At 39.8% G+C, this 26717-nt stretch overlaps 2 protein-coding genes across 2 annotated transcripts; both read right to left on the bottom strand.

Annotated features, from left to right (window-relative positions):
• Positions 1-4679: 4679 nt before the first annotated feature.
• On the bottom strand, positions 4680-8738 carry LOC131253539 (jacalin-related lectin 3-like). The gene is made up of 4 exons (XM_058254574.1): positions 8615-8738; positions 6053-6421; positions 5376-5594; positions 4680-5100 (listed from the first exon to the last, which is right to left on the bottom strand). The coding sequence occupies exons 2-4, from the start codon at positions 6326-6328 to the stop codon at positions 4792-4794; spliced, it is 804 nt and encodes a 267-aa protein (XP_058110557.1). The 5' UTR covers positions 6329-6421; positions 8615-8738; the 3' UTR covers positions 4680-4791.
• Positions 8739-9300: 562 nt separating this feature from the next.
• Positions 9301-10566, bottom strand: LOC131248294 (uncharacterized). Its single transcript, XM_058248525.1, has 2 exons — positions 10279-10566; positions 9301-9527 (listed from the first exon to the last, which is right to left on the bottom strand). Exons 1-2 carry the CDS (start codon positions 10564-10566, stop codon positions 9438-9440), a joined length of 378 nt encoding a protein of 125 aa, XP_058104508.1. The 3' UTR covers positions 9301-9437.
• Between the last annotated feature and the right edge of the window lie 16151 nt (positions 10567-26717).

The raw sequence follows: 26717 nt of genomic DNA, 5'->3' as shown, positions 1-26717 counted from the left end.
GTCCGGGAAAGGGTGCCGTGAAAATTGAGGTATGCTAGGCCTACATGCAAGCACACGTTCCATTTTTCCCCACTCGTGTGAGATCAGAGCTTTCCATAAGGTGGGTCACACTGCTTGCTTCTTCTTATCTAAAAATCAGCCCGTTTTGTTAGTAGCATACAAAACAAATGGACGGCTGGGAAAAAATGTTTTAACCGTCTGTATGTTTTGTTCTTATGAAACACCCGATGAGTTAAAGTTCATAAATTTTGTGCCATTAGATCTAACCAGTGTGATCTGGCCCACCTGATGAAGAGCTCAGATGTTGCACATGTGCGCCATATTGCCTCGTGTGGTTGCGTGTATATGGATGGGCTGTGCACACGCATGTGGGCCAGGCAAACCTCTCGCACGCTTATTCCCATTTGCATTATCTGGATTCTAGGAAATATGGAGAATTCGATTCTCAAGAGAAAGCAAATCACTTTTATAAATTCCGCCAGCTAACGATGGAGATTTCACGGAATTTTTAAGCGATGTCATGCACCAGTATATGCGCTGGCGACTCATCCATCGTACAAGTGGAATGCATATATACATTAATTTAAACGGTCTAAATCATGGGACCGATTATAGGTGGATCGCATCCTACAAATCACAACGATCAGATGATCTTCACCGTTGAACTGATGATTGGAAAGAAGATCGTAGGGACCCAAATTCAATGGATGAGGCATTGTAGCACACATGCACAAGATCCGAGCCATCCATTAGGACGGATGCAACAAAAATATGAGATGGTCTTACCATCCAAAGTCGGAAATTTGCATGAGAAGTCATGAGGAATATGGTCTATGTTCAACATACACGTGTTGTTTACTTGATGAGTGGATGAGTATGATTTGTTGGCTAAAAGGCTGATCTTATAAACGTGTGGCATTTTGGTACATGTGTTGCAGAGCCTCAAACCACTTTGGATACCCAAACGTCGTTTGATGCTGGAATAACTCATTTAAAACTAAAGGTTATCTAAAAGTTTATTTTAAGGGGATTTTTGAATTCAAATAAAATCCTGCATCACACAATCTGGTTTGGATATGCTGTTTTAATAAGCTATGTGAGTTATCTTAGTAAGACTTCTATTACGTGGGCCCCATGTGATCAATGGTTTAGATAATTTAGCTATTGAAAATTTGGACCGATCCCACTAGTGGGCTCTAAAGTAATTGTGATTGGTTTAAGGGTAGTGTGCTTGGACTTTGCTATGTATTCAAAGTTATTTAGATTAGGGGTGTACACAAACCGAGTTAGCTGGGTTAGCTCGCTCAACTCGACTCGAAAAAGCTCGATTCGATTCGGTTCGAAACTAAGTTCAAGCCCAGTCGAGTTGATTTTTTTGAGATCGAAAAAATTTCGAACCAAGTCGAGCTTGCCCAAGCTCAACTCGACTCGAATCTAACTAGTTCAGTGACACTCGGTTACTTTGATGTTGATGTTGCTCACCAAGTGTTTGATGAAATAACTCAACGAAGTGTCGGTTAGTGACAAGGAAGGCATGTATATGAAACAAATATCATTTTTTTCTTGATTTTGATGTTGTCTAGAAGGTGTTTGATGAAAATACTTGTAAACAACTACTACTATTTTACACAGAGTGAGAAATTGAAAGTGCACAATATGTGTTTGTGAAAATGCCGCAGAGGCTTGATTTTGGCTCGAATTGGCCCGAGATAATGACTGAACCGAGCTGAGCTTGCCAGTCAGGCTCAAAGACTGAGCCAAGCCGAGTTGAGCTGATGCCAGCTCGACTCGATTCGACTCAATGTACACCCCTAATTTAGATAGACATGGATTTATAGAATTTCAATGAAATATGGTTTCTTGCATAGATATGAGCAATTACAATGTAGAAACTCTTAAAATAATTAAAATGATTTAAGTTATTTTCACTAATTTTTCTATAAATACAAGTTTTGATTTGTAAAAAATAAAAATAAAAATTTTAAATTAGTGCAAAGTGCGAAAGATTAAAGATCTATTCTTTTCTTGATCAAAGATGCTTCATCATCAATCAACATTAACATTTAAAGGAATGATTTTTCATTCAATTATGTGATTCATATTATGTTTATATTATCTTTATAATTAATGCACAAGCAATTTTACATTATGCAATTTAGTCTACGAATTGGTATTATAATAAAGATTTATGCATTTTCTAACGAACTTTGGGCATCATCTTATTAACATAATAAAAGCTTAGGTCAAAATTCATTCATGGGCTTACATGCAAAAGGAGTCTTCTTCTCTCTTAATCCCAGCGTAATGTTAAGGCCTTGGTAAGCCATTGATGTTAAAGCCAGTTTTAGATCATGTCTTACCTCACCGGAACATGTTAGCCAATTGGGTTTTTTGTTTAGGGTCTTGGAATTTCTAAAGTTTTAAAAACTTCTAATCTTAGAAGCTTACATTCTTACACAATCCAATCCATTCATTATGTTCATCGTGCATGCACTGTGTGTTTGTGTCAAAATCCAATCTCCCAGGAGCACTATCAGAACTAGAACAGGTATGAGGGTGCCAATTTGATTACTTATACCATATGACCACTTAAGAGTGGGGGTTTCACCCTTAACTTGTAGTATATCGTGTTCCACAACCTCTAAGACTGTTGAATCAGTGTGTGGGTCCAAGAAAAATGTTCATGTGCTGACCCATGTGCAGTCCTTGTGACATCAATGGCTTATAGACCATTTTTAGCCTAATTTTCATCTTCCTTTTTTTAGACCCAATTCATTCCTTTGTTCAAATCCTTAATATCTTCGAAACAAGTGGTCACTCATTTAGATTGGAGTTCAAATGGTGAAGTTATAGGACAGACAAGATAGATAGTCCATTGGGTGGGTTTTATCTTTCTTTCCACTTCTACTCTTATGGTTGAATCTAGAGTAAGAACCCTTGGCTTGCTCCAGACTAAACTATTGGGCCAGATACAAAGATTTCTAACTGCCCGTCTCTCAACCAGAGCCATTGATCAACACCCGCCAAAATTTGCTACCAGGCTACATTCTGATAAACTGCACTGATTTGCTAAATGGGACTTTGAAAGCTAGCCATAAAAGAAGCATAATGTGCAGACCCCTTTTAAAAAATGACGAGCGGTTCAGATCACTTGATCCATGATCCCACAGTTCAAAATCAGCCATGGAAATCCATGGAAGAAGAGAAAACACGGTTGCTGGACCGAAACGAAAGGTTAGGATATCGTCGGCCCATTGCAAGTCGACAGACATCTAGCAACCTTTCTCACCAACCATATATATAAATCCCCTTTCGATAGATCATGCATGGCCAAATTTTGACAAAACAGTAGGAAATCCTCAGGAACCAAGGGTAGGTTAAAAGCACACCTATAAGAGAGCTTTCTGCCATCTAGGAAGTCCAAAATTTGCCACATCAACGCCTAGATCCTGCTTAACATAAGTAAAGGTCTGCTGCCGAAAGTCAACCTACCAAAGTCGTCCGGCAGTTCAAGAGTAAGGTCAGAATTGGAAATGTTTGAATATCCTTTAAAAAAAAAAAACTAAAAAAGGTATTTAATTTTCCGTTGTTTTTTTTTTTTTTTTCCTCACATCTCAATTAAGCTCAGAATGAAGCTCGTTTCACACATTTCAATATATTATCTGCCACTCTATGCATTTCAGCTACCTTTATTTCTACTTGTTTGTCTATTTATTTTACTCACTTGTTCGATGTTGCTTGATACCATATAGCAAGGATAGGAATTATTTTATTTTGCTTGTCTGATTCTCTTACAAGGCTATGAGAAGCATGGCTATGACATATATCATCATTGCATATCTGAAATCCATTTGAAAGTTGCATATCCCTTAAAATAAAGGCCGCACAGAGTGCAGGCAGGAGAGGGTGCCTAGCCCATTTCTCTTCTGTAACCGAGACCCTTATCCAAACCTTTGTAGTCGTAGGCCCATCACATGAGTCTTCTTTCATGCCTGAGCCTCAAGGCAATTTCATGGGCTTTAGCTAACCGTGTACACAAAAAAGCCTAATCAGCTCCAGGCGACTCCAAATATTCAAACTTATCATTCTTGATCATCTTAAAAAATAATTGCACAACCAAGGAAACAAGATAAAACTAACTATCCAATCATATACACCTCGCAACGCAACAAAGAGTGGCGAGCGCACGAGACTCATCCCTTCTCTCCTCACAGCGGACTATGTCGGGATGGGGTCAAGCCCGCAGGCAGCATTCACACGTACATTTGTGGCAAACTGTGACCCCCTGACCAGTGGACCAACCTAATTCATAGGTTATGTCATCAATATAATTGTGCCATGGGTTGAATCTTTGGACCTATCTTGCCATGCTGCAAATTTGTGCCCTTCACATGAGCTGCGCACACGTTTTGGGCTTAGCAAAGCTCGAAAATTAAATAGATTAACTTAAAGTCTGACTGAGTTCTTGAGCCAACTCAATGAGTGTTGTCCAACCAGATCCAGTCTCGTTCTTCCGCAAGTTCCAAAGCAACTCAGCCAAGTTTTGAGTCATTGAGTTTTAGAAATTTGAATAGATTATTAGTCTGAGATAAGAGAGACATTCCTTAATTTCAATCAAGAAATATAAATTCCATTTCTACATAGAACCCAAAAACAAACACATGCACACATATGTCATGTATATATACGTGTATAATTGTAAATACATATTAATTTCAGTAAGCATATACAACCCATTTCATCGTCGAAATATAACTACTTATCGATGTGGCGTCGACATAAATACTTCCATTAGTAGATGATCAAACCGAAAAATTTTGAGATTAAAGATTTGGACGGCCTTTTTTCTCCCAACAAATGTTGCATGCGGACCCCAATCGCATCAACATACAATCCACTCCGTCCATGGAAGCCAACTACCTTCCCCTCAATAGTTTTGGAAGTGAAAAAGGTCCCAATATCCTCTCCATATGGGCCATACTTCCCTTTACTGGTGTAGAATGTGAGTGATCTGATCACCTTGTGTCCCTCATCACTGTTGATAGAGCCGTAATAGCCACTAATGCAATTGAGAACCTCGTTTGGGTAGTCGAATGTGATCTGCAAATATTACCAAAAAAAAAAACCCAATACTTCCATGAGAATTCAACTGTCCACATTGTGTTGTGGAAATTTGAAAATGGAAAATTAGTAGTTAGTCCATATTTACAAAAAAAAAATGCGAAAGTTGTCCACGTACATTACTTGCCACTACAATGGTACATATAATGACTGTTTTCGAGGGGCCGAAAACGTTATATTGGGTGGTATGATGTGTTTTTCGGGTGTATGTTGTAATGGCTTTTGTATAAAATCTGGCATTAAACGTTTATTACCATATGCGTGGCCTCTCCGCCGCCGGCACCATGTTTTGTAGACCAAAAAGATTGTCCGCTCCGATCATACTCGATCTGTATCGATGTCATCACTTCTCCTCTTGTCAGGAAAATTTGTTTGACGCCTGAAAACACACCTTCATCCCAAGGCCGACCTCCATCGCCGCCCCATGGCCCGCGCCCTCTTGGGACTAGTTCTTTTACTACACCATAAACAACCTGGAAATCATCCTCACCAAATGACCCAAGTAAAGATCATAATTGTATTTTTAGTACTAAACGCGTGTGTTTAAGAATGACAAATTGATATCAGTCACATTTTAGGTATTACCCGAACCGCGCCGGATATTAATTTGAGTAGAGAAAAAAAGGAAAAATGGTATCCTATCCAAGGTCTTTGAGATTCACTCAGAAGTCCCATGTGACTCATTGGAGTCGACTTGGACTCGGTTGACCCGATCGAGTTCAATGACCCGATCCAGTCCAACACCGCGAGTCAGAATGGGCTGAGTCACCCTGACTCAAGTTGGTTCATGTGGTGGAAGTCTAAAAAAAATCCCACCACCCCACATGGCAAATTGGTAACCATCCATCATCTCGAAATATCATCTGTTGCAATTTGTGGTACGTCCAAACGCACCACTAGTTATTAAACTGAAAAAATATCATAAACATACCTCCTCACCGGGTCCGCTTCTCTTCGCGACAACTAGTTTATTGGACACTTGAGGATTATCAACCTCGGAGATCAGCGTGTCGAATGAGTTAGTGGGAGGAGTAGGTTGTGGCGACACTGAAACTTTCCCCTCAAGAACATAGACTCCAATGCTGTCAATGTACCATCCATTCCTCCCATGGAATCCTACAACCATTCCATCTTTTATGTTTGAAGAGAAGAAGGTCCCACTTTCCTCACCAAACGGACTGTATTTCCTTCTCGTGGTGTGAAACATAAGGGATTTTATCGCTGTCGGTCCCTTGAACAACGTAGTTCCATAGTAGCCCGTTATGTGTGTTAAGATATCATATGGATAGTCGAACACTATCTGCAAGGCCAGAAAAACCCATTAAGCTGATATGGTGATGAAGTTGATCCAAACGCGTGGTATTTGTAAATTTGGGCTGCGTTTGGATGCAAAAGTGAAATGAATTGCGAATGACATTTTGATATAATAGTGGAAAATGCAAAAAATAATGAAATTCTGCTATTTTCATGGTTAGACTAGGTGACTCGGAATGACTCGTTCAGTCTCCAGTTGAGTTGCGACCAGCTGAGTCAAGTCACCAACTGGCGGTATAACCTAGTCAGTTAGTACCGAATCCGAGTTGACTCGTCCGAGTCTTTAAACCATGGACTTTTGTAGCATCCGTACCATGAAAACAGTAGGCCCCACCATGAATATCATCTCACGCAAAAATCAGAATGGTCCGCTCATCAGGCTGGCTACTCGACCACCCTAATGAGTGGATCAGTCCGATTTTGAGGGTGGTTTGTGATGGGGCTTACCATTTGCATGGTGTGGATGCACCGCACAAGTGGCACGTGGGCGGGGAAAGCTGGTGCTGCATGTAGGGCTGTCTATGGGTCGGGTAGGGCCATGCTAAGGTCTGTCCAAGCCTGGCCCGCAGAGTAAAACTGAAGCCCGTCTGGTCCGGGCCCATGGTGGGCCAATCAAACAAACTCGACCGGGCCCAAGATTGGTGTCCAACCATCCATGGTTTTGACTAGAGCTGTACACGAACTGAGTTGGTTCGGTTAACTCGCTAGACTTGACTCAAAAAAGCTCGATTTGACTCGGTTCTAAACTGAGTTCAAATCGAGTCGAGCCGATTTTTAGAAAAATTTCGAGCCAAGTTTGAGATTGTCCAAGCTCGAATCGACTCGGATCAAACCCCGACTTGAATCGAACTCATATTAAACCAGTTTGGTGACTTAATTATTTTAATATTGATGTTAGGGCTGAAAGTCGAGCGGGTTCAGCCCGACCGACCCGTGACCGACCCGACATTGGGTTGGGCTCGGGCAGGATGTATTGGGTTTGGTCTTGAGCTTGGTCTATATAAACACCAACCCGATAAAAGTTGGGTTAAGCTTGGGTTGAGGTCTTGGGTTGCTGGACCAATCCGAACCCGATCATTATATGAGTTATAAATGATAATTGAGTGTGGATCATCTGTGTTGAAGGCAATAGGAAATTCTAGTGCTATCAGGTCTTATTGGTCCACACCATTTCTAATGACTCAAGCTAACAAGATATGCTAGATTTGTCTCTCTTAAATAGATTGCGTACTACACAACATGACTTTTAAATGAGTAGTCTTATATTTTGGCTTGTTTGTTTAAAAAAAATGAAGTTTTTTACCATAAATAACTACATATATAATTAATAAAATCAAAGGTACAAAAAAAAAAAAAAAAAAAAAAAAAAAACATATATTGAAATATAATAGACTTATGTAATAATGAAAATATTAGAATGTATCCACCCGACCAACCTGATCAACCCGACCGAGCCCGCTTGGGTTGGGCTTGGGTTGAGAATTCCCAACCCGAGGTTGGGTTGGGTTGAGTTAGGATTGAGGTATAGGAACCTTGGGTTGGGCTAGGGTTGAACATCAACCCGACCCAACCTGCCCGACTTTCAGCCCAATTGATGTTGCTCACCAAGTGTTTGATGAAATGACTCAATGAAGTTTCAGTTGGTGGCGAGGAAGGTATGGATATGAAACAAATACCCTTGTATCTTGATTTTAATGTTACCTTCTAAGTGTTTGATGAAATACCTTAAACTATTGCAGCTGTTTTACATACTGTGAGAAATTGAAGTTGCACTCCATGCGTTTGAGAAAATGCCGCACGTGCTTGATCTTGGCTCGAACTGGCCCGAACTGCTAACCGAACTGAGCCTTGAGCTGGCCAGTCAAGCTCGAGGACCAAGTCGAGCCGAGTTCAAGTTAGGGTTAGCTAGTGGCCGAGCCGAGTCGAGTTGTGCCAACCTCAACTTGGTTCAACTCATGTACAACTCTAGTTTTGACAAAAATGCCCTTGAAACCTTAAACGAGCCAAGCTCCTAAATGCAGCCCAAGCTGATCTCGTTTAATGATCGGGCTTAAATTTTAGGTGGGTCCAGCCCTTGGGTGTTTTAGCAAAGCCCAAAAGCCCAACAAGCCGTAATTAGTTATTGCAATTTAATTGGATAGTGCATCCAAACGCGCTGAGAACTCGTTGCAATTTTCACCTTGTCTGATTTTATCCCTCCAGTACTTCCTCAATGCTTGCTTGCCCACATTGCTTGCCCGTTCCGATCCTACAGAACTTTTATGGATGTGATTCTAGCGTGATGTGTTATATTCATTTGTCGAACACCTGTATACACGCCATCGTCGAAAATGATGCCGCCGTTCCCTCCCCATGGCCCATAGGGGACGGCCCACCAGCCGTCGGTTGGGGTTCATTTATCAGTGAAGTTGGGATTGGTCACCAGCTGAGATAAAAGATGAAGATGCACCATGTTAGAACATGCAGTTTAAAATAAGATGGAATCATGACAGTTTCCTCAGGTCCTGAACTTGGACTAGTGGGGCCCATTATCCATTATCCATAACTTTGATCCAATGGTCGAGGACCATCAACTCAACGGTATAGAATGCCATTCAAGGACTCTATTTGGGTAGTGCTCTTGGAGCTCTTGTACAAGCTCCAAATTGTTCATGTATTGGGCCAAACCATAGGTGGGCCAAAATCTAAAAAGAACAGTTGGATAAATCTAGCTGTTGATTGGAGGTTTTTTTTTTTCTCCATCAAATATCATCCCTTTGGTTGGACTTCAAGTCATTTAAAAATAAAAATTAAAAAAAAAAAAAAAAAACCTCCAATTAGGGGCTAGGATTGTTGGGTGACCTCGGAAGTACACGGAGATGAATCTAGGATAGCAATCCAGTTACACCAAGCAAACATAAAGAGAATATAATGATTTAACATGGAAAAATCCTTTTGGGAAAAAACAACGGCACAAAGCGACAGATGATCACTATGAAAGCATAAATTATAAAGTAAAGAGCTTACCCAATTAGAACAATTTCGAATCTCACCTTTGCTACACCCTTTGAAACCTTTAGACGCATTAGAAACCCTATAATACTCTCCCAATCCTGCTTACACCCATGTATATGTCCTAAAGAAGGATCGTAAACAAAATTAAAAACAAATCCCGCATAATTGCAACTCTGCGTAAAATCGCGTGAAATACTTCGATGGAATCAAACTAACACCCAAACTGTCCAGAGACAAATCTGGAAAATCCAATTTTCTTTGATTATATCGAGTCTTGTTCGATGGCATTGTAAAGATGCACGGTTAGTCCAGCAACCAACTGGAGAAAATCAGAAAAATCTTGATGGGATCGAACATTGTTCGGTGCCATCGAAGGTGACATCAAATAGATTGTCGATTGCATCGACAGGCCCTGGCCCTGTAATAGACTTGATTTAAGACATCTATTAGAATAAGGATCATCTGGCCAACGTGATTTTAAGGTGCTAACTATAGCAGTCCAGCATAAGAGAGGAATGATTCAGATCACATACATGTGTGCCAATGCCACATGTATGGAATGAGTGATACCATGGATATTTTTCTTGATATAAATTCTACAGTAAGAAGCCATGAAGAAATGATACACTATACGTTATAGAGACCCTTAGACCGTCCAATTGATTAGTCCCAAACTGTAATTAGGCCAAGCAAACATTTCATAGGACACCATGCAAATCATATCAGGAAATGGATAGATCAAATCATAAGATCAGTGCATTATTCATAGCCCAGTAAATATGTGATTGATGGAGATAATGGACGGTCATAATGAATCAAATGGAACATAGAAACAGTAAAAATTCATACCTTGTTAGGCATTTCATCATCACTCTCACTACTCTGAGAAGATTGCCTGGATAAGCTATTCCATGTAACTTTCTTGCTGTTGATGTTGCTATTGCTATCCTCCCGCCCTCTTACAGCCAACACTATATCATAGCCATTCTCAACCGCTCCTTGGAAGACACTGTACCCCACTTTGCCCTTGGTGATCCGACCGACCGTTGATGGGATCAAACGGTTGGATGGAGTTTTGAGTGTCCATTGGCTTGAGATAACAGCCGATAGAATCGAGGTAATAGCCAGATGAGCCATGAAATCCAACGATCTTACCACCCATTGCTGGGAATATGAAAGGCATCCCTTGTTGGACACCGAATGGGCCGTACTTGGTTCGATTGCTTTCAAATGCGAGCGATCGGATGAGATCTGAGAATTGAAAGTACGAACCATAGTGGCCGCTGATTGAAATGAGGAATTCCTCTGGGAAATCAAGCTTGATCTGCAAAAGGTGGACCAACGTAATGTAGCATGAGGAGGCCTTAAGAAAGAAGAAGCCCGATGTGTTCATGATATCCAAGCTGTTCATAATGTGTGCCTCCTCATTTTCTTACTTTCACCAAAAAAATTCAAGTCGATTCAAGATTCAGTTAGGCCACACCATGTAAAATCATGCCCAAAATGTCTGAAGTCGGGTGGTGTGGGCCACTTGCGGTTTGGAATTGCCTGATTTTTTTAGGCTGTCCATTTATTGTGGTGGTCGCAACTTCTGAACGGATTGGATGGCACATACAAAACATGGTGAGCCCCACGCATGCTTTGAAAGTTTTTTTTTCTAATGGTGCACACTCCCATCCCAAATGTTCCTATGGGGCAGCAGCATACTTGGGTTTTTTGTGGGCCTAAATTTTTGTCTGCAGTAGAACACGATGTCTCACATTATGGGCGTTTACTGATTTGAATCCGGATGCACTGTTTGCCACAACTAGGAGACCTGTTTGTCGCAATGCAATTGGGCTAAATCATTCGTAAACTACATTTAATGCTGCATTATGTGATTGGGCTACATCATTATAAGCTACATTTAATGTAGCAGTGCTAACAATGTTAATGATGATGTGGACCAATTACAATGTAAGAAAGCTAGGAACACCTGTTTGTTGTAATGTGAATATGCTACATAGTCATAAACTGCATTTATGCAATCATGATGACAGTGCCAGTGATGATGTAGACCAATCACAATACAAGATGATGCAGGGAAGGACGCGTTGAAGTCAAGCACCATCTTCGTTTGGTGGATAACTATTTCAAATTCATAGAACTTCTCTGAACTCCTCACCAAGATACCTTAAATCTATGAGAAAAATAAAAATAATAGAATAATTTCTAAAAATTCATAATAAATTGATTTATGATGAAAAAATGAGATTACAACCTCTTTATAAATGATAACATAAATCTTAGGAAGAAGTTTTAGAATCATATTATAACTAAAACTTTTAGAAATCGTGACTTTCACTGGACTTCCTCATGGTTTTCAGCTAAAAATAGTAAGTGTCCAAGCCATGCTATTATTTTAATTATTCTAAGCACTTTTCAAGTTAGACACAAGTCTTAGAGCCCAATGGATGAAGAGTTATAATCAAACTAAAACTTATTATAAATAGTAAAAATGAAAATAAACAGGGATTTCGACTATTGATCTGATGAAATCTCAAAAATTCGGCGTGGGCAACCCGGCATAGTAGGTTAGGTGGCTAAAGTAGCTCGTCCTACCCCAAAATCATATAAGGCATGTTGGATAACTCACTCTGATTTGCGAAATATGTCCATTTTAAGTTCTAACGGTACAGATCACTTCCACCTAGAGGTGGGCATCGAGTCCAGTTGGACCGGATTGGGTCCAATTTGACTCGATCCGAATTTTTCAAGCAACTGATCTAAACTCGATCCAATTTGGGACCGAATCTGAGTTAGCTGACTTGATCTGATTCGATGCACTGTTGGCCTGACCCAAACCGAGTCCGACTTGGTCAGGAAAACCGAGTCGGATCGAGTTGGGTACCATTCAGATCGAGACCTACTTGGTAGGGAGGGGTGGGATTAGGGCAATGCAGAGGAGCGAGAAGTGGGCGGAGACGTGGAGTACAAGTCACCGTTCAGAAGCGGATTGCATAGTGGTGTATTGACGTCAGCAAGCTCTGTAGGTCAAATTATGAGGTATGTGTTATATCCAAACCGTCCATCCATTTGGAGAACTTGTATTAAGGCTTGAGTCGAAAAATAAGATAGATACAAAGATTAGTTGGACCACATTGCAAAAAACAGTGGGGGATTGAACATTTACCATTGAAACCCTTTTGGAGATCACATAAGTTTCGGATCAATATGAAATTTGTTTTTCCTCTTTAACAGATTAGATGGAAAATAAACGTTATGGTGGGTCCCATGTAACTTCGATCTCATTTGAATCATTCGTACAACTCAGAGCTCAAGGCGCGTCGGCGCTCGTCTTTGCACGACACATATCTACACCAGCTGTATAGTTGGTGTGTACCACACGAAATCGGATTGCTAACTCATCATGCTCTAATCGTACTAACTAAACTCTGTTTGGGCCCACCGTGAATGCATGTGATTTATCCATGCCATCCATTCATTTTTTCAGATCATTTTAGGGGTTGAACCCACAATTGATGCATATCCAAAGTTCAAGTGGACCATACCACAAGAAAAAGTAGAAACATTGATTTCCACCGTTGAAAACTTTGTAAGGCCCAGTGATGTTTATTTGTCATCCAACTTGTTCATAAGATCAAAAAGACATGAATGAAGGTAAAAAACAAATATCAGCTTGATCTAAAACTTCTTCAGCCCCCAATAGTTTTTCAACGGTAAATGTTCAATTCACACCATTTCCGGTGGTGTGCTCCACTTGAGGATTAGATACACTCTAGTTTTGGGATAAATCCCTAAAATTATATGTTAAAAGAGATGGACGGATCGAATCTAATCGGATCGGTCTGAATTGGCCACTGATCCGAACTCGATTCGATGTACGATCGAATCTGAGTGGGTTTACTCGATCCGACTTGATCTTGGCCTTTGGTTTGGATTGGATCAAGTCAGATCCGTCGGATCGGGTTGGATTCTGCCTAGCTCTACTTCCACCTTCGACTGGGCCTTTTCTGGTCCATCTTGGCCATAAAATTATCCGTGACCCACTTTACATCACAAGAAAATAGAAAAAACCCATTTGTAACAAGTAGAGGATCCTGATTCTTGTGATTTAAAGTGTAGGTTTCTTCCGTTGGGATTGTGAGTTTTTTTTTTTTTCCCCCTTTTCCAAGCTTTATTCTCATGATCAGGGTGAGGGCTTTTTGGCTTTTGTTGCTTTGATGGTTTTTTAAGCTCTAATCCTTTGGAAGTAATAAAATCTTTGCTCATCTTTATATATATATATATATAAAAGTAATTATTATTAATTAGATAAGTTATAGTGTAGTATTTCATATTCCAATTTAAACTATTCACTGGACAGGGACCATCATCACCATGCCCTAGCTTGGAAATCAGGTCCATTGTATCCTTGGAACCACCGATTTTTTAGAGCAATAATGTGGCTATGATTGTGACTAACGGCATTTACACCACATTATTAAATTTATCCATTAAATCAACAAAACTTTCTCCCCTAAAGATGGGCATGATAGAACCAACTAACATGGTTGATTGAATTGATTTGGATCTTAGATCCTGAGACACATCAATGTTTTAAACAAGACCATGAGTGGATAAGTTCTCAAGGGTTCATGTATTTGCATATTGGATTCTTGGACCACCAATCCAACCACTTGTTTATTGAACCAGATGTTTTTCCCTGGCAACATAATAAATTTTAGTAATATTGTTTTATTGGCCTTGAAAAATATATCCATAACTTTGTCGTTGGTTATCTTTTTTCATACTGATAGGGATTTTCTCCTCATGGCTCGACCAGTCGAGGGTGGTGCTTGACCAGTCAAGTGGTGCTTGACTCAAAGTCCAACGAGTAAATTGGTTTGGGACTCCGATGTACTCGACCGGTCGAGTGGGCTGCTCGACCAGTCAAGGTTACGCAGATTTGAGTCCGGATTTTGTGCAGACTGCGTAAATTTGAGGTGGTTTCGCAAGAGGTGCGAAAGGGAGTTGCCTAAACTATAAATAGGGGTTCCTAGGGCTTTTCTAGGTAATGCAAGAGAGTTTCCTAAAGCTTTGCAAAGGTTTGCTAAAGGGTTTAGGGCTATTAAAGGTGTGAGAGAGAGAAGAGAGAGAGAGAGAGAGAGAGAGAGAGAGAGAGGAAGCTTGTGGAAGGGAGGTTCTGCTCGTAGAGGTGATCTACTTCATGGTCGACGTCCAGCTCTTTTACGTCCTTGTAATCAGTGTGATCTCTTCGTTTTTCATTATTCTCTTATTGTTTATCCACTCCTACGTGAGTGAAGAAGGTTTGATCCAAGCAGTGTGTGCTTATGATCAGTTGTAACGTTCTACTTCATAGTGGATTGTTGATCTAGACGAGGTCCCGTGGTTTTTACCTCTTTGAGGGTTTTTCATGTAAAAATCTCGTGTCATGTGGTTTGTGCTTTGATTTATTTCATTGCTTTATTATCCCATAATTCTGGTGATTTGGGAGGATAGATCCTAAGGTTTTGTGCAATGACCCCCAACAAAGTGGTATCAAAGATAAGTTGGTTGAACAAGGTAAGACCGATTCTGAATTATAAAAGGTGGCTCATCAAGGATGATTAGTCTCAATGGTTCTAACTAGACCATATGGAAGGCTAAAATGGAGGACTTGCTTTATTGCAATGACTTGTATTCTCCAATTCAAGGCATATTAGTAAAGTTAAAAGATATATTAGATGATGATTGGAAGAAATTGGACCGGAAGGTGGTAGGGTTTATTAGAGAATGGTTGGACGATTCTGTATTCCATCATGTGTCTACGGAGACCTCAGCCACTAGCTTATGACTGAAACTGTAAGGGTTGTATGAGAGGAAGACAGCTGGCAATAAGATTTTTTTGATAAGACGACTTGTGAATCTCAAGTTCAAATATGGTAGTTTTGTGGCTGAGCACATGAATGAGGTCAGCAATATATTGAACCAGCTATCCGCTATAAAGATGGTCCTGGACGATGAATTACAGGCTTTGCTATTACTTATCTCATTGCCTGACAGTTGGGAGACATTGGTGGTATTTCTAAGTAACTCCGCGTTAGACGGAAAGATGTCCATGGAACAGGTAACTAGTTATCTCTTCAATGAGGAGACAAGGAGGAAGTCTCAGGGGTCTACTAAGCAAGAGGCCCTTGTGACACAAGATTGGGGGAGAGGAAAGAGTAGAAAGGGCGGGAAGGCCCGAGATATATCAAGAGGCAAGTCGAGTACCATGAAGGATGTTGAATGCTGAATTTGTGGTAAGAAGGGCCACTACAAGCATAAATGTCATAAGAAGAAGAATGACAAGAAAGGAAAAGAAAATTAGAAGGAAGATTAATCAAATTCCACTGCGGTCGCTTCAAATAGCGACGTTATAGTTTCTTTCAGCAGATCACGATGTTTGTCTCATGGCTATGAGTCAGGACACCAACTGAGTGATAGACTCAGGAGCCTCGTTTCATGCGACTTCATGTAAGGATTTCTTCACAAACTACAAGTCAGGTGACTTCGGGACCGTGAAGATGGGTAATTCTGTCATATCGAAGATCGTAAGGGTCGGTGATATTTGTGTGAAGACTGATGTGGGCTACATATTGGTTCTCAGGGATGTGAGGCACATTCCAAACCTTCGCCTTAACTTGATGTCGACAGGAAGGTTAGATGACGATGGCTATAAAAGCCGATTTGTTGGTGGGCGCTGAAAGCTCATCAAGGGTTCGTTGATCGTAGCCAGAGGAAAGAAGTGCTATACCATTTACAAGACAAGTGTCAGTATGTGCAAGGGTGGGTTGAACGCAGCGGAAGATTCAACTATTGACATGTGGCACAGGCGTCTAGGCTACATGAGTGAAAAAGGGCTTCACCTACTAGCAAAAAAGCAGCTTCTTCTAGACGTGATGGGTATACCTCTCAAAACCTGTATTGATTGTTTATCCGGGAAACAGCATAGAGTTTCATTTATTAAATTTATTTCTCATGTTAATAAAGTGCATGCATTAGATTTGGTTTATTCTGATGTTTGTGGTCCTATGAGGATAAAAACCTTGGGTGGGGCATTATATTTTATCACTTTTATAAATGATACATCTAGGAGGGTTTGAGTTTATGCTTTGAAATATAAAGACGAGGTCTTTGATGTGTTTAAATTGTTTCATGCTATGGTCGAGAGAGAGACAGGTAGATCATTGAGGTGCATCCACATTGACAATGGTGGTGAATATATTGGTGACTTCCATGAGTATTGTAAGTCCCTGGGTATACGGCATAAACAGATGATTCCCAAGACTCCCCAGCATAATGGTGTGGCTGAGCGAATGAATCGCACCATTGTAGAAAGAATCAGATGCATGTTATCCTATGCAAAGTTGTCCAAGACATTCTGGAGAGAAGTAATGCACACAGCAGTGTATTTAATAAATAAGTCTCCATCAGCCCCGTTGAATGGAGAAGTACCTGAGAAGGTGTGGACTGGACCAGATCTATTGTACAATTATCTCAGGGTATTTAGATGTAGGGCATCCGTTCACGTACCAAACGACGAGAGGTCCAAGCTCGATATGAAGATCAGGCAATGTGTGTTCTTCTGGGACGGTGATGAAAAATTCAGCTACAAATTATGGGATCCGACTGAGAAGAAGCTTATCGGGAGCAGAGATGTGGTTTTCTTCGAAGATCAGTGTATAGAAGACATCTGTAAGCCAGACAAGTTACAGCCTAGTTCAGGTGAGCTAGAGGACATGGATCCAGTTATTTCTCCCGTGGTGCTTGATGACGGGGGAGTACAGCAAGGTGCAGAGGACGAGGGAGTTCCTACAGAAGATAGACAGGGGAAGCAGTCCCCACCTGATCCACCTATTAAGCCACATGTGAGGAGGTCATCTAGGGACAGACAGCTGTCCAAAAGGCACTCACCGCATGAGTACAATATGCTCACTGATGGGGGAGAGGTAGAAGATTATTCTAAGGCCCTAGTCGACGAGCATAAGGGGGAGTGGTTGAAAGCTATGCAAGAGGAGATAAAATCCTTACATAAGAACTATACCTATGATATGGTGAAATTGCCTAAGGGTAAGAAAGCTCTGAGTAACAAGTGAGTGTTCAGAAAGAAAATTGAGCAGAAGAATTCACAAACGAGGTACAAGGCCAGACTTATAGTGAAAGGGTTCGGTCAGAGGAAATGTATACACTTCGAGGAGATATTCTCACCAGTGGTGAAGATGACATCCATACAGGTATTGCTTGGGTTGGCAGCTAGCATGGATCTGGAGATAGTTCAGTTAGATGTTAAAACTGCTTTTCTCCATGGTGACCTGCAAGAAAAGATCTACATGCATTAACTAGAGGGGTTAAAAGTCAAAAGCAAAGAGCATATGGTGTGTAGGCTGAGGAAGAGCTTGTATGGGCTGAAACAAGCTCCAAGGCAATGATACAAGAAGTTCGACTCGTTCATATTAAAGCATGAGTATGATAGAACGGAGTTGGATCACTGTATGTTCACGTGCAAGTTCTCAAATGGTGATTTCTTAGTTCTGTTGTTATACGTTGATGACATGCTCATTATGGGAAAAGACATAAAGAAGATTGACAAACTGAAACGGGAGATGGGCAAGTCGTTCGGGATGAAAGACTTGGGCCCAGCTAAGCAGATCCTAGGAATGTAGATAACCCATGACAGAAGCAGCAGAAAGCTTTAGTTGTCACAAGAGCGGTATATTGAGAAAGTCCTAGAGCGGTTTAATATGAATGCAGTGAAGCCGGTCAGTACTCCATTGGATGGTCACTTCAGATTGAGCGATAAGCAGTATCTTAAGACGAAGGCAGAAGCGGATGAGATGAAGAAGATACCCTACGCGTCAGCAGTAAGAAGTTTGATGTATGCTATGGTGTGTACGCGCCCAGACATAACATATGCGGTTGGTGTCGTCAGCCGGTATCTTACCAATCCTTGCAAAGAACATTGGGTAGCGGTAAAGTGGATACTGCGGTATCTAAGAGGCTCATCTAGGTTTAGCATGTGCTATGGTGACGAAAAACTTGTATTAGAGGGCTACACAGATGCAGACATGGCAGGTGACATAGACTCTAAGAAGTCAACATTGGGGTTCATGTTCACGTTTACAAGAGAAGCGGTCTCTTAGCAGAGCAAGTTACAGAAGGTCGTATCATTATTGACAACAGAGGCCGAGTATATTACAGTCATAGAGGCATGTAAAGAGATGCTTTGGATGAAGAGATTCCTACAGGAACTTAGCCTGAAGCAAGAGCAGCACGTGGTCTATTGCGATAGTCAAAGTGCTATACACTTGAGCAAGAATTCAAGTCAGTACTCCAAGTCGAAGCATGTAGAGATTCGGTATCACTGGATCAAGGATACTTTGGAATAGAAGGTGTTAAAGCTTGAGAAGGTCCACACGGATGATAATGGGTAAGACATAATGACCAAGGCATTTCTCAAGGACAAGTTTGAGGTTTGTAGAAACCGGGCTAGCTTGAAGAAGGTGAATTCCTCCTGAGTCGAAAAGGAGGAGATTTGATGGGGATTTTCTCCTCATGGCTCGATCGGTAGTGTCTTATTCGACTGGTCGAGGGTGGTACTCGACTAATCGAGTGGTGCTCGACTCAAAGTTCAGCGAGCAAATTGGTTTAGGACTCCGAGGTGCTTGACCAATCGAGGGAGGTACTCGATCGGTCAAGTGGGTCACTCGACTGGTCGAGGTTATGTAGATTTGAGTCCGGATTTTGTGCGGATTGCATAAATTTGAGGCGATTTCGCAAGAGGTGCGAAAGGGAGTTGCCTAAACTATAAATAGGGGTTCCTAGGGCTTTTCTAGGTAACGCAAGAGAGTTTTCTAAAACTTTACAAGGATTTTCTAAAGGGTTTAGGGTTATTAAAGGTGTGAGAGAGAAAAAAAAAGAGGAATCTTGTGGAAGAGAGGTTATGCTTGTAAAGATGATCTACTTCGCGGTCGATGTCTCAACGCTTCTACGTCCTCGTAATGGGTGAGATCTCTCTGTTTTTCATTACTCTTGTTGTTTATCCATTCCTACGTGAGTGAAGAAGGTTTGATCCAAGCAGTGTGTGCTTGTGATCGATTGTAACGTTCTACTTCATAGTGGATTGTTGATCTGGACGAGGTCCCGTGGTTTTTACCACTTTGAGGGTTTTCCATGTAAAAATCTCTTATGTCATGTGGTTTGTATTTTGATTTATTTCATTGCTTTATTATCCCATAATTCTGGTGATTTGGGAGGCTAGATCTTAAGGTTTTGTGCAACGGCCCCTAACACATACATATACTAAATATATCATTGAAAAGCTATCAATGAGCTTTATGTCTGGACCAATGTCACAGGTTGTTGTATAAATAATTTCTTCAAAATAAAGTCATTTTAGTAGTTAATTTTGAGTTTAAAAGTTAATATTTATTATTTTTAATAAGTTACTCTTTATTACTAAAATCTTTTAGTGTTTATTAGATATAATAGGGAATACAAGTTTCCAAGTATTATTAAATATAATAGATTACAACTCATCATTTATTGCTTCCTTCAAAATGGTTGCATTTGGAGAGTTAATCGATTCTGTATAAGTTGTAGGATCGTCTTCTACTAACAAGGTGAAAAAATCATCTCTTAGGTTATTTTTTCTTCTAACCTTAGTACTTTTTTTTGTTGTATCTCTTGTACTACTTTCTCGTAAGCACTTTTACTTGCAGACGCGATATCTGATTCATTAACTTTCTCTATTCATATAGATTTAGAGTTCATAAGGAATACATTTTCAAAGAATTCTGCATCCCTAGCTTCTATAATTATATTAGGATCTAGAATATTATTCTTAGTCTTTAAAACTAAAAATCTGTATGCTGCACTGTTTTGTGCATAACCTATAAATACACAGTTAATTGTTTTAGGACCTAACATTTTTTTCTTAGTTTCGGATAATCCTACTTTGGCAAGACACCCTCACGCTTTAATATATTTATAAGTAGGAACATGATTCTTCCAAAGTTCATAAGGTGTTTGTTCAAAAGATTTACAAGGAATTCTATTTAGGATATAACAAGCAGATAAAATTACTTCTCCCCACATATTTGAGGGTAAGCCTGAACTATTTAACATAACATTCATATTTCTAAGAGTTCTATTCTTACATTCTGTTATTCCATTTTATTCTGGTGTATAAGGAGTTGTAGTTTCGTGAACTATTCCACTCTTTTCACATAATTCTCTAAATTAAGAAGATTTATATTCACCTCTTCTATCCGTTCTAAGTCTTTTAATTTTTATATTTAACTGATTTTCAACTTCAATTTTATACTTAGAAAAAACATCTAAAGCTTCATCTTTGTTCCTTAATAGATAGACTCTAGTAAACGTAAAGTAGTCATCTACAAAAGTTATGTAATATCTTTTTCCACCTCTAGACATGTGTAATGACCCTGAAAATTTTGTGCCAAGACCCGAGTACTACCTCTATTTTCCTTAGAAGCTTTTTGGGGCAATTAGCGCTAAACTCGATTGCTTGTGAAATTTACATCAATCACTTTAAATTTGATTTGCATGACTCAAAACCTGTAGAATAGTTGGCGCTAGGTTACTCTGAAATCTAGGATTCATCGCAAAATCCAGTTGCTCTTGGAAATTTTTGAAAGTTCTGGATCGGACCTGGACTGCGCGTCGTAAGTCCGATAGCGATGATCTTAGGCTATTTTGGTCACCATGTTGGACTTGGCCATCACCTCAAAAATCAAGTCCAGATGATGTTCTGGGTCCATTTGATTGAGTCCGGAGTGAAGAGTGTGAGAATGGTGAGAAATTAATGAGATTTTATGAAATCTGAGTCGTGTCGCTTGCGCGACGATTTTAAGCAATCTGATCGTTGGATTCTGACCCAATTTCACCCTCTGATCAGGGAAGGTGGGCCAGGCATGTCCTTGTGCTTGTGGACCTGATTGAGATTCGGTGACCGTTGAATTGAGTGTGGTCCGCCACGGCTGATCTGAAGATCCGGTCGGTACGAAAACTCAGTCTGACCTAGATCCATGGTCAGTGAGCTTAAGTCCGACCTCTCGTGGAAAAAGACCCACCGGAAGTGCTCTGTTGGATCGAGAGAAGCCTGTTTTGGTTATAACCTAAGTATACCTTGGCCCTGGGGTTATTTTCATCAATGTTAGGCATATATATAGACCTTAAAATCCTAGCTCTCTTTTCCATACGAATTTCCTAACCCTAGCTAAGAAAAAAAGGGGAAAAGAGAGAGAAGTTGGTGAATCATCTTGGATTCTTTCCTGTTCTTCTTCATCCTTAAACCTTCACTTTAGAATCATTATTCCGGCGATTCTGAGTTCATCTTTGGGTAAGTTAACCTAACCCTAATCTGTGTTAGAGCTTAGAATAGTCTTTGTGTTGTTGTAGCTCATTTCTATTCTTGCTTTAGGTTGTCTTGTCGCCGTTGACGAAGACATATCGTCTGAATCAGTTCGGTGTTCCATTTCTGGTTAAGGTGCTGACTTTAATTGTATAGGTTATGGTTTTCAATGCTTTCAATGTCAGTGAATGGTTTATTCTTGCTATGGATGAGATTTCACATGCCAAATGTTGTGTTTATTTTGAGTTCCTGATATGCATGTGTTACATTGAGATTTATATATTCTACGTGTATATATAAAGTATCGTATGCGTATAAAATATGAACATGTGTTTGCCATGATTATTTGTCGTGTACTTATGCTAGATGTATGTGTGGCAACTCCTTGGCAAAAGGAATTGTCCAAATGTGTGTATTTCAACATACGTCATGTATGTTGAACTATGTATTCTAAGTGTTTGTAGAAATGCCTGAATGATCTAAAGTGTAATATATTATACCATTTGCGGGCGTTGAGAAGCGATTCTCAACACTCCTATTGATGTGTAGAATTTACTGCATGGAAGTCATATTCCTTGTTGTTTAATTTCAAGTCTTACTTATGCTTAAATCCAAGTTAAGTTGATATTCTTCAAATGCTTACATACCATATGATTTGAGTTGTTGTTCCATTACTATTCTAAATTGTTGATATTAATATCTGTTATAGTGGAATATGTTTGGGACTATGAATAGTTCAGGAAATTGGTAATCGGCCTTGAGGTCTTGGCTGAGGTTGCTTTCGCCACGTAGGACGTGATTAGACGAACCCGAGTCGTATTAGAGTTGTCGGCAGTGGTTTGGCCACGCGGAGTGTTTGCGCACTTTATGTCGTTCAACCCAACGTGCGCTCGTGCTAGTCGAGTTCGTCAAGTAACCCGATTGTCCGATGTATGTTCACCATGTATGGACGCTACTGTTTGAATCTAGGGTATCAAACTTACCGATGAAATCCTGTTAACCATGGTACCTTGATCCGCTAAGACTCATGAGCCGGACATGGTGGTATGGGACACCGTGGTCTAGCTGTCGGCCTACGCTGGGGTGACGAGCCTCCCCGTAGTGACCAGTGAGCAACCAAACTCGTGAGCCGATTATGGTAGTATGGGACACTATATTCGTGCTGTCGGCCTACATTGATTGGTGACGAGCCCTTTGTAGTGACCTCGAGCATGCCTGGATACTGCATTGAGGTGACAAGTCTTATTGTGATAATGAAGGTATGATAGGCGTGCATTGATTGGTGACGAGCCCTTTGCAACGACCTAAAACCATATGATCGTATGAGATGATCTAGGACTGACGACCCTAGAATGGATCACTGTTTGGATGGTGATATGAGGAAGGTACCTTAGCTTCTCAATCCTGCTGTATGAAAAGGACTAATAACAACTTGGTAATCATGTTCATGCACCGCATTTGCATATGCTTTGTAGACGTGGCGCACTTTGAAGTGATATCATGCGTAACATAAGATGAAGACGTTGAGGGTGTACAAGCGAGGGCACGCATCATTCTGCATACATCCTTACATTAACAAGAGTACTTAGGATATGTTTGATTGTTCTGCTTTATCATTACTGCTTGATTGAACTGATAACATGTTAACTTTTGCTTTATTGTTCCACTGAGTTGATCACTTACTCTCACGTTCTGGGGTGGTGTTAAACACCCACCAGACTCTGTCTTAGCTGCAGATATTGATGAGACTTCTAAGGCAGAGCGGGAGATCGAGGATAATGAAGTTGTTTTCTCTTTTATGTAGTTTTCAGACGGGTTCTAGTGAGCCTTGTTCTGATGCGCGGAATGCTGAGATTTCTTTGGGAATTAAATGATGTAATTTGATACTTGTAATTTTGATAATAACACTTGAAATACGACCTGGTATGTATATGTATTTTAGGGATTTGCACATGTACACATATGTTTCTTTAAGTCTTCCGCTTATGTTTTTCACTTATCCGTGAATTATGTCTGCAGTTTGGCTTAATCTATTCCATGTTTTATGCACTCATACAGACAACATACATCCATCATTCAATATGTTGCATAAGTGATGTTTTGAAACTCGGGAGCTGAGTTATGCTCGACCCCCGAATTTCAGGGCGTTATAACATGTGATTTCTAAAATCACTTAAGTCACTGTGTATCAATTCTAATAGAACAGAGGATCATTATATTCGTTTAAAAGGTTTTTTAATGAATTTTGATTCTACACATATTTCACATTTATCGAATTCTTCATTAAATATATTAAGATAATAAACCTAATCTTTTCATTTTCTTCAAAGATACTACATTCACATGACATAATCTATTATATCATCGATAAAAGGGTTCAACAATATAAACAGAATTGGATGTCTTCTTATTATTATCATTTGATACATTTACAATAAATAAACCATCACTACATTATCCCTTACCAACAAAAGTTTCATTCTTAGTCATTACAAGCTTATCTGAATCAAATACTAACTTGACACCAGTCCTATTGAGGAGCGAACCGGAGACCAAGTTTCTTCTAATGTCAGGCATATGTAGGACATCATTCAACATCAGAGTCTTTCCAGAAGTGAGTTTCAAAAGTACTTTCCCTTTTCCTATAACTAGAAATGTTTTAGCATTACCCATTAACACTTGTTCATCATATCCTGATACTTGATAGGAGGTAAACATGCTACAATCCTTGCACACATGCATAATTGCACTAGTATCTAATACATACTCTAAGTTGTTTATAAGGAAGACTTCTGACACCACAACTACTACCATGTCAGACTCATTGTCTGTTTCTATAAGATTAGCTTGCGGCTTATCTTTATTTTTCTTAAGACTGCAAGTTTTAATGTGATGTTCAGGCTTTCCACAGTTGTAGTAATTTTCTTTTTTCTTGAATTGATTGCTTGTATTCTTCTTTTTGAACCTACATTCATTTACATAATGTCCAGGTTTGCCACAGTTATAACATTTGCCCTTTTTCTTATTGTTTTCCTAACTTGATTTCATAAGATTTACCTTTGAATCTATTTCATTTCTATTTTCTTTTTGGTTCCTGATTCTGTTGGCCTCCTCTATTTATATGTGTACGATAATAGTTTCCCAAGAAATACCATTCTTTTTATGTTTCATTTTATTCTTATATTCTTTCCAAGCGAGTGGTAGTTTTTTTTATCAATACTCCTAACAGAAACGCTTCATCAAACTTAATTTCTTCAGTCGACAGTTCATGAACTAGATTTTGAAAATCATAAATCTAATTAGTAACAGGTTTATCGTCTATCATTTCATAATAAAGAAAATTAGCGATTGCATGTTTCTTAGCGCCTGCATCTTCCAATATATACTTCTTTTCTAAAGCAGTCCATATGTCTTTAGCAGATTCGTAAATAGCATACACGTCGTATAGTTCATTGGACAAAGAGTTTAGAATATAATTTTTACAATTATTTTCATATGCTACTTCAGTTTGATTTGTTGGATCTATAGTAAATGATTCAGATAGTATGTATAAAACTTTAAGGATGGTTAGTGCGAACATCAGTTTCTGTTTCCACCGTTTAAAGCATTGTCCAGCAAACGGTTCGATTTCGGCTAACTCAATAGAAGCATTTATTATTATGGTAGCCATAATCAATGTAATTCAACAATTCGATTTCAAGATTGTTGGAATATATGTTGAATTAAATAGACTATATAGAAAATCGAAAACCGAAAAAGAAAATAAAATCTGAGAAAGAAGACTTATTAAACTGAGTCGAGGCGTGACGTCAGTCACTCGGCTTGAAATCGAATTTACTCTCCTTAGAAAGCGTCCCAAGTGCAATAGGTTTCCAGAGCAATTGACCTCTAGGATGTAACGACTATGACCTGGTCCTAGTGGTGCACTCACTGTACGCGGGCTCGAACCACTTGCAGTTTAACCCGAAAATGCTGAGTTGACTCAACAATCAAAATTCGTAAAACAGAATATCAAAGAGATTTTTATAAGAGAGAAAAATGATTTTCATATGTTTGAAATATGAATTAGAAGTCTTTATATAGACTCCGAAGTGGTGCATAAGCACCCTTTAAAAAGGGTTAGGTCCGTTGGGTTTAAACCCAACAGGTGCGACCAACCAGCACAGACACATTTCTCTGATTTAAAATGAAAAGGCAAAAGTGCGAGTACACTCTCACAAATAAAGTCCCGCAAGTACCCACAGACACACACCTACGCGAGTACACCCGCACCTGCACGCGTGCCCGCGCCCACGCCTAGCCCGTCATGTTGCGCACACGCACACAAACTCAACTCAGTGCGTACGCATGTGTGGTCAATAACATATATTAGAGCTATTGGCACTCTAACGACCAAATTCACATGCCCCCTAAATGGGGCTCAAGCCCTAAGGCAAAGAGGCTATCTTATATAAAAGATATTTTTCTTTGTCAAATCTAATGTGAGATAAAACCCACAACTCAAAAGCACCAACAATTATAAATGTGGAAGGAAACCGAAAATTTGAAAATCAAATTTTAATATTTATATTGAAACAAAATACAAGAAGAGATTGAGAGAAAAGGTATCCCCCATGACAACAATTTCAATGCTAACACCTTTGAATCCATTGGAAAAGACATTGTTACATGGATGATACTAGAAAAGAGATGGCAAGCCTAATCGAGTTGATTCCTTAGCTAGGTCAGTTAATGAGCCGGGCAGAAGTACATGGACCACCTCAGGAGTGGCTTAGGCTGGAATATCAAGCATGAGGACCTTATTCAGACTTAAAATTTAGGCTCATTACTCAATTGAGTTGAATTTGGACCACGTACAACAACCCTTCAGCTTGTCTCCATCTCTCTATGC

Source organism: Magnolia sinica, chromosome 1 (assembly GCF_029962835.1).
Source record: "Magnolia sinica isolate HGM2019 chromosome 1, MsV1, whole genome shotgun sequence".
Classification (NCBI taxonomy): Eukaryota; Viridiplantae; Streptophyta; class Magnoliopsida; order Magnoliales; family Magnoliaceae; genus Magnolia; species Magnolia sinica.
The sequence above is the reverse complement of the archived record's forward strand: the minus strand, read 5'-3'. Positions and strand labels throughout refer to the sequence as shown.

What these genes read in the sequence shown, in the direction of transcription:
- LOC131253539 (XM_058254574.1), bottom strand. Translation starts at nt 6,328, where the DNA reads ATGTTTCACACCACGAGAAGGAAATACAGTCCGTTTGGTGAGGAAAGT. An exon ending in GAAGCGGACCCGGTGAGGAG is followed by an intron (nt 5,595 to 6,052) that starts GTATGTTTATGA and finishes GATGATTTCCAG; the next exon opens with GTTGTTTATGGTGTAGTAAA. An exon ending in GCGGAGAGGCCACGCATATG is followed by an intron (nt 5,101 to 5,375) that starts GTAATAAACGTT and finishes TAATATTTGCAG; the next exon opens with ATCACATTCGACTACCCAAA.
- LOC131248294 (XM_058248525.1), bottom strand. Translation starts at nt 10,566, where the DNA reads ATGGCTCATCTGGCTATTACCTCGATTCTATCGGCTGTTATCTCAAGC. An exon ending in ATGATGAAATGCCTAACAAG is followed by an intron (nt 9,528 to 10,278) that starts GTATGAATTTTT and finishes GGGTGTAAGCAG; the next exon opens with GATTGGGAGAGTATTATAGG.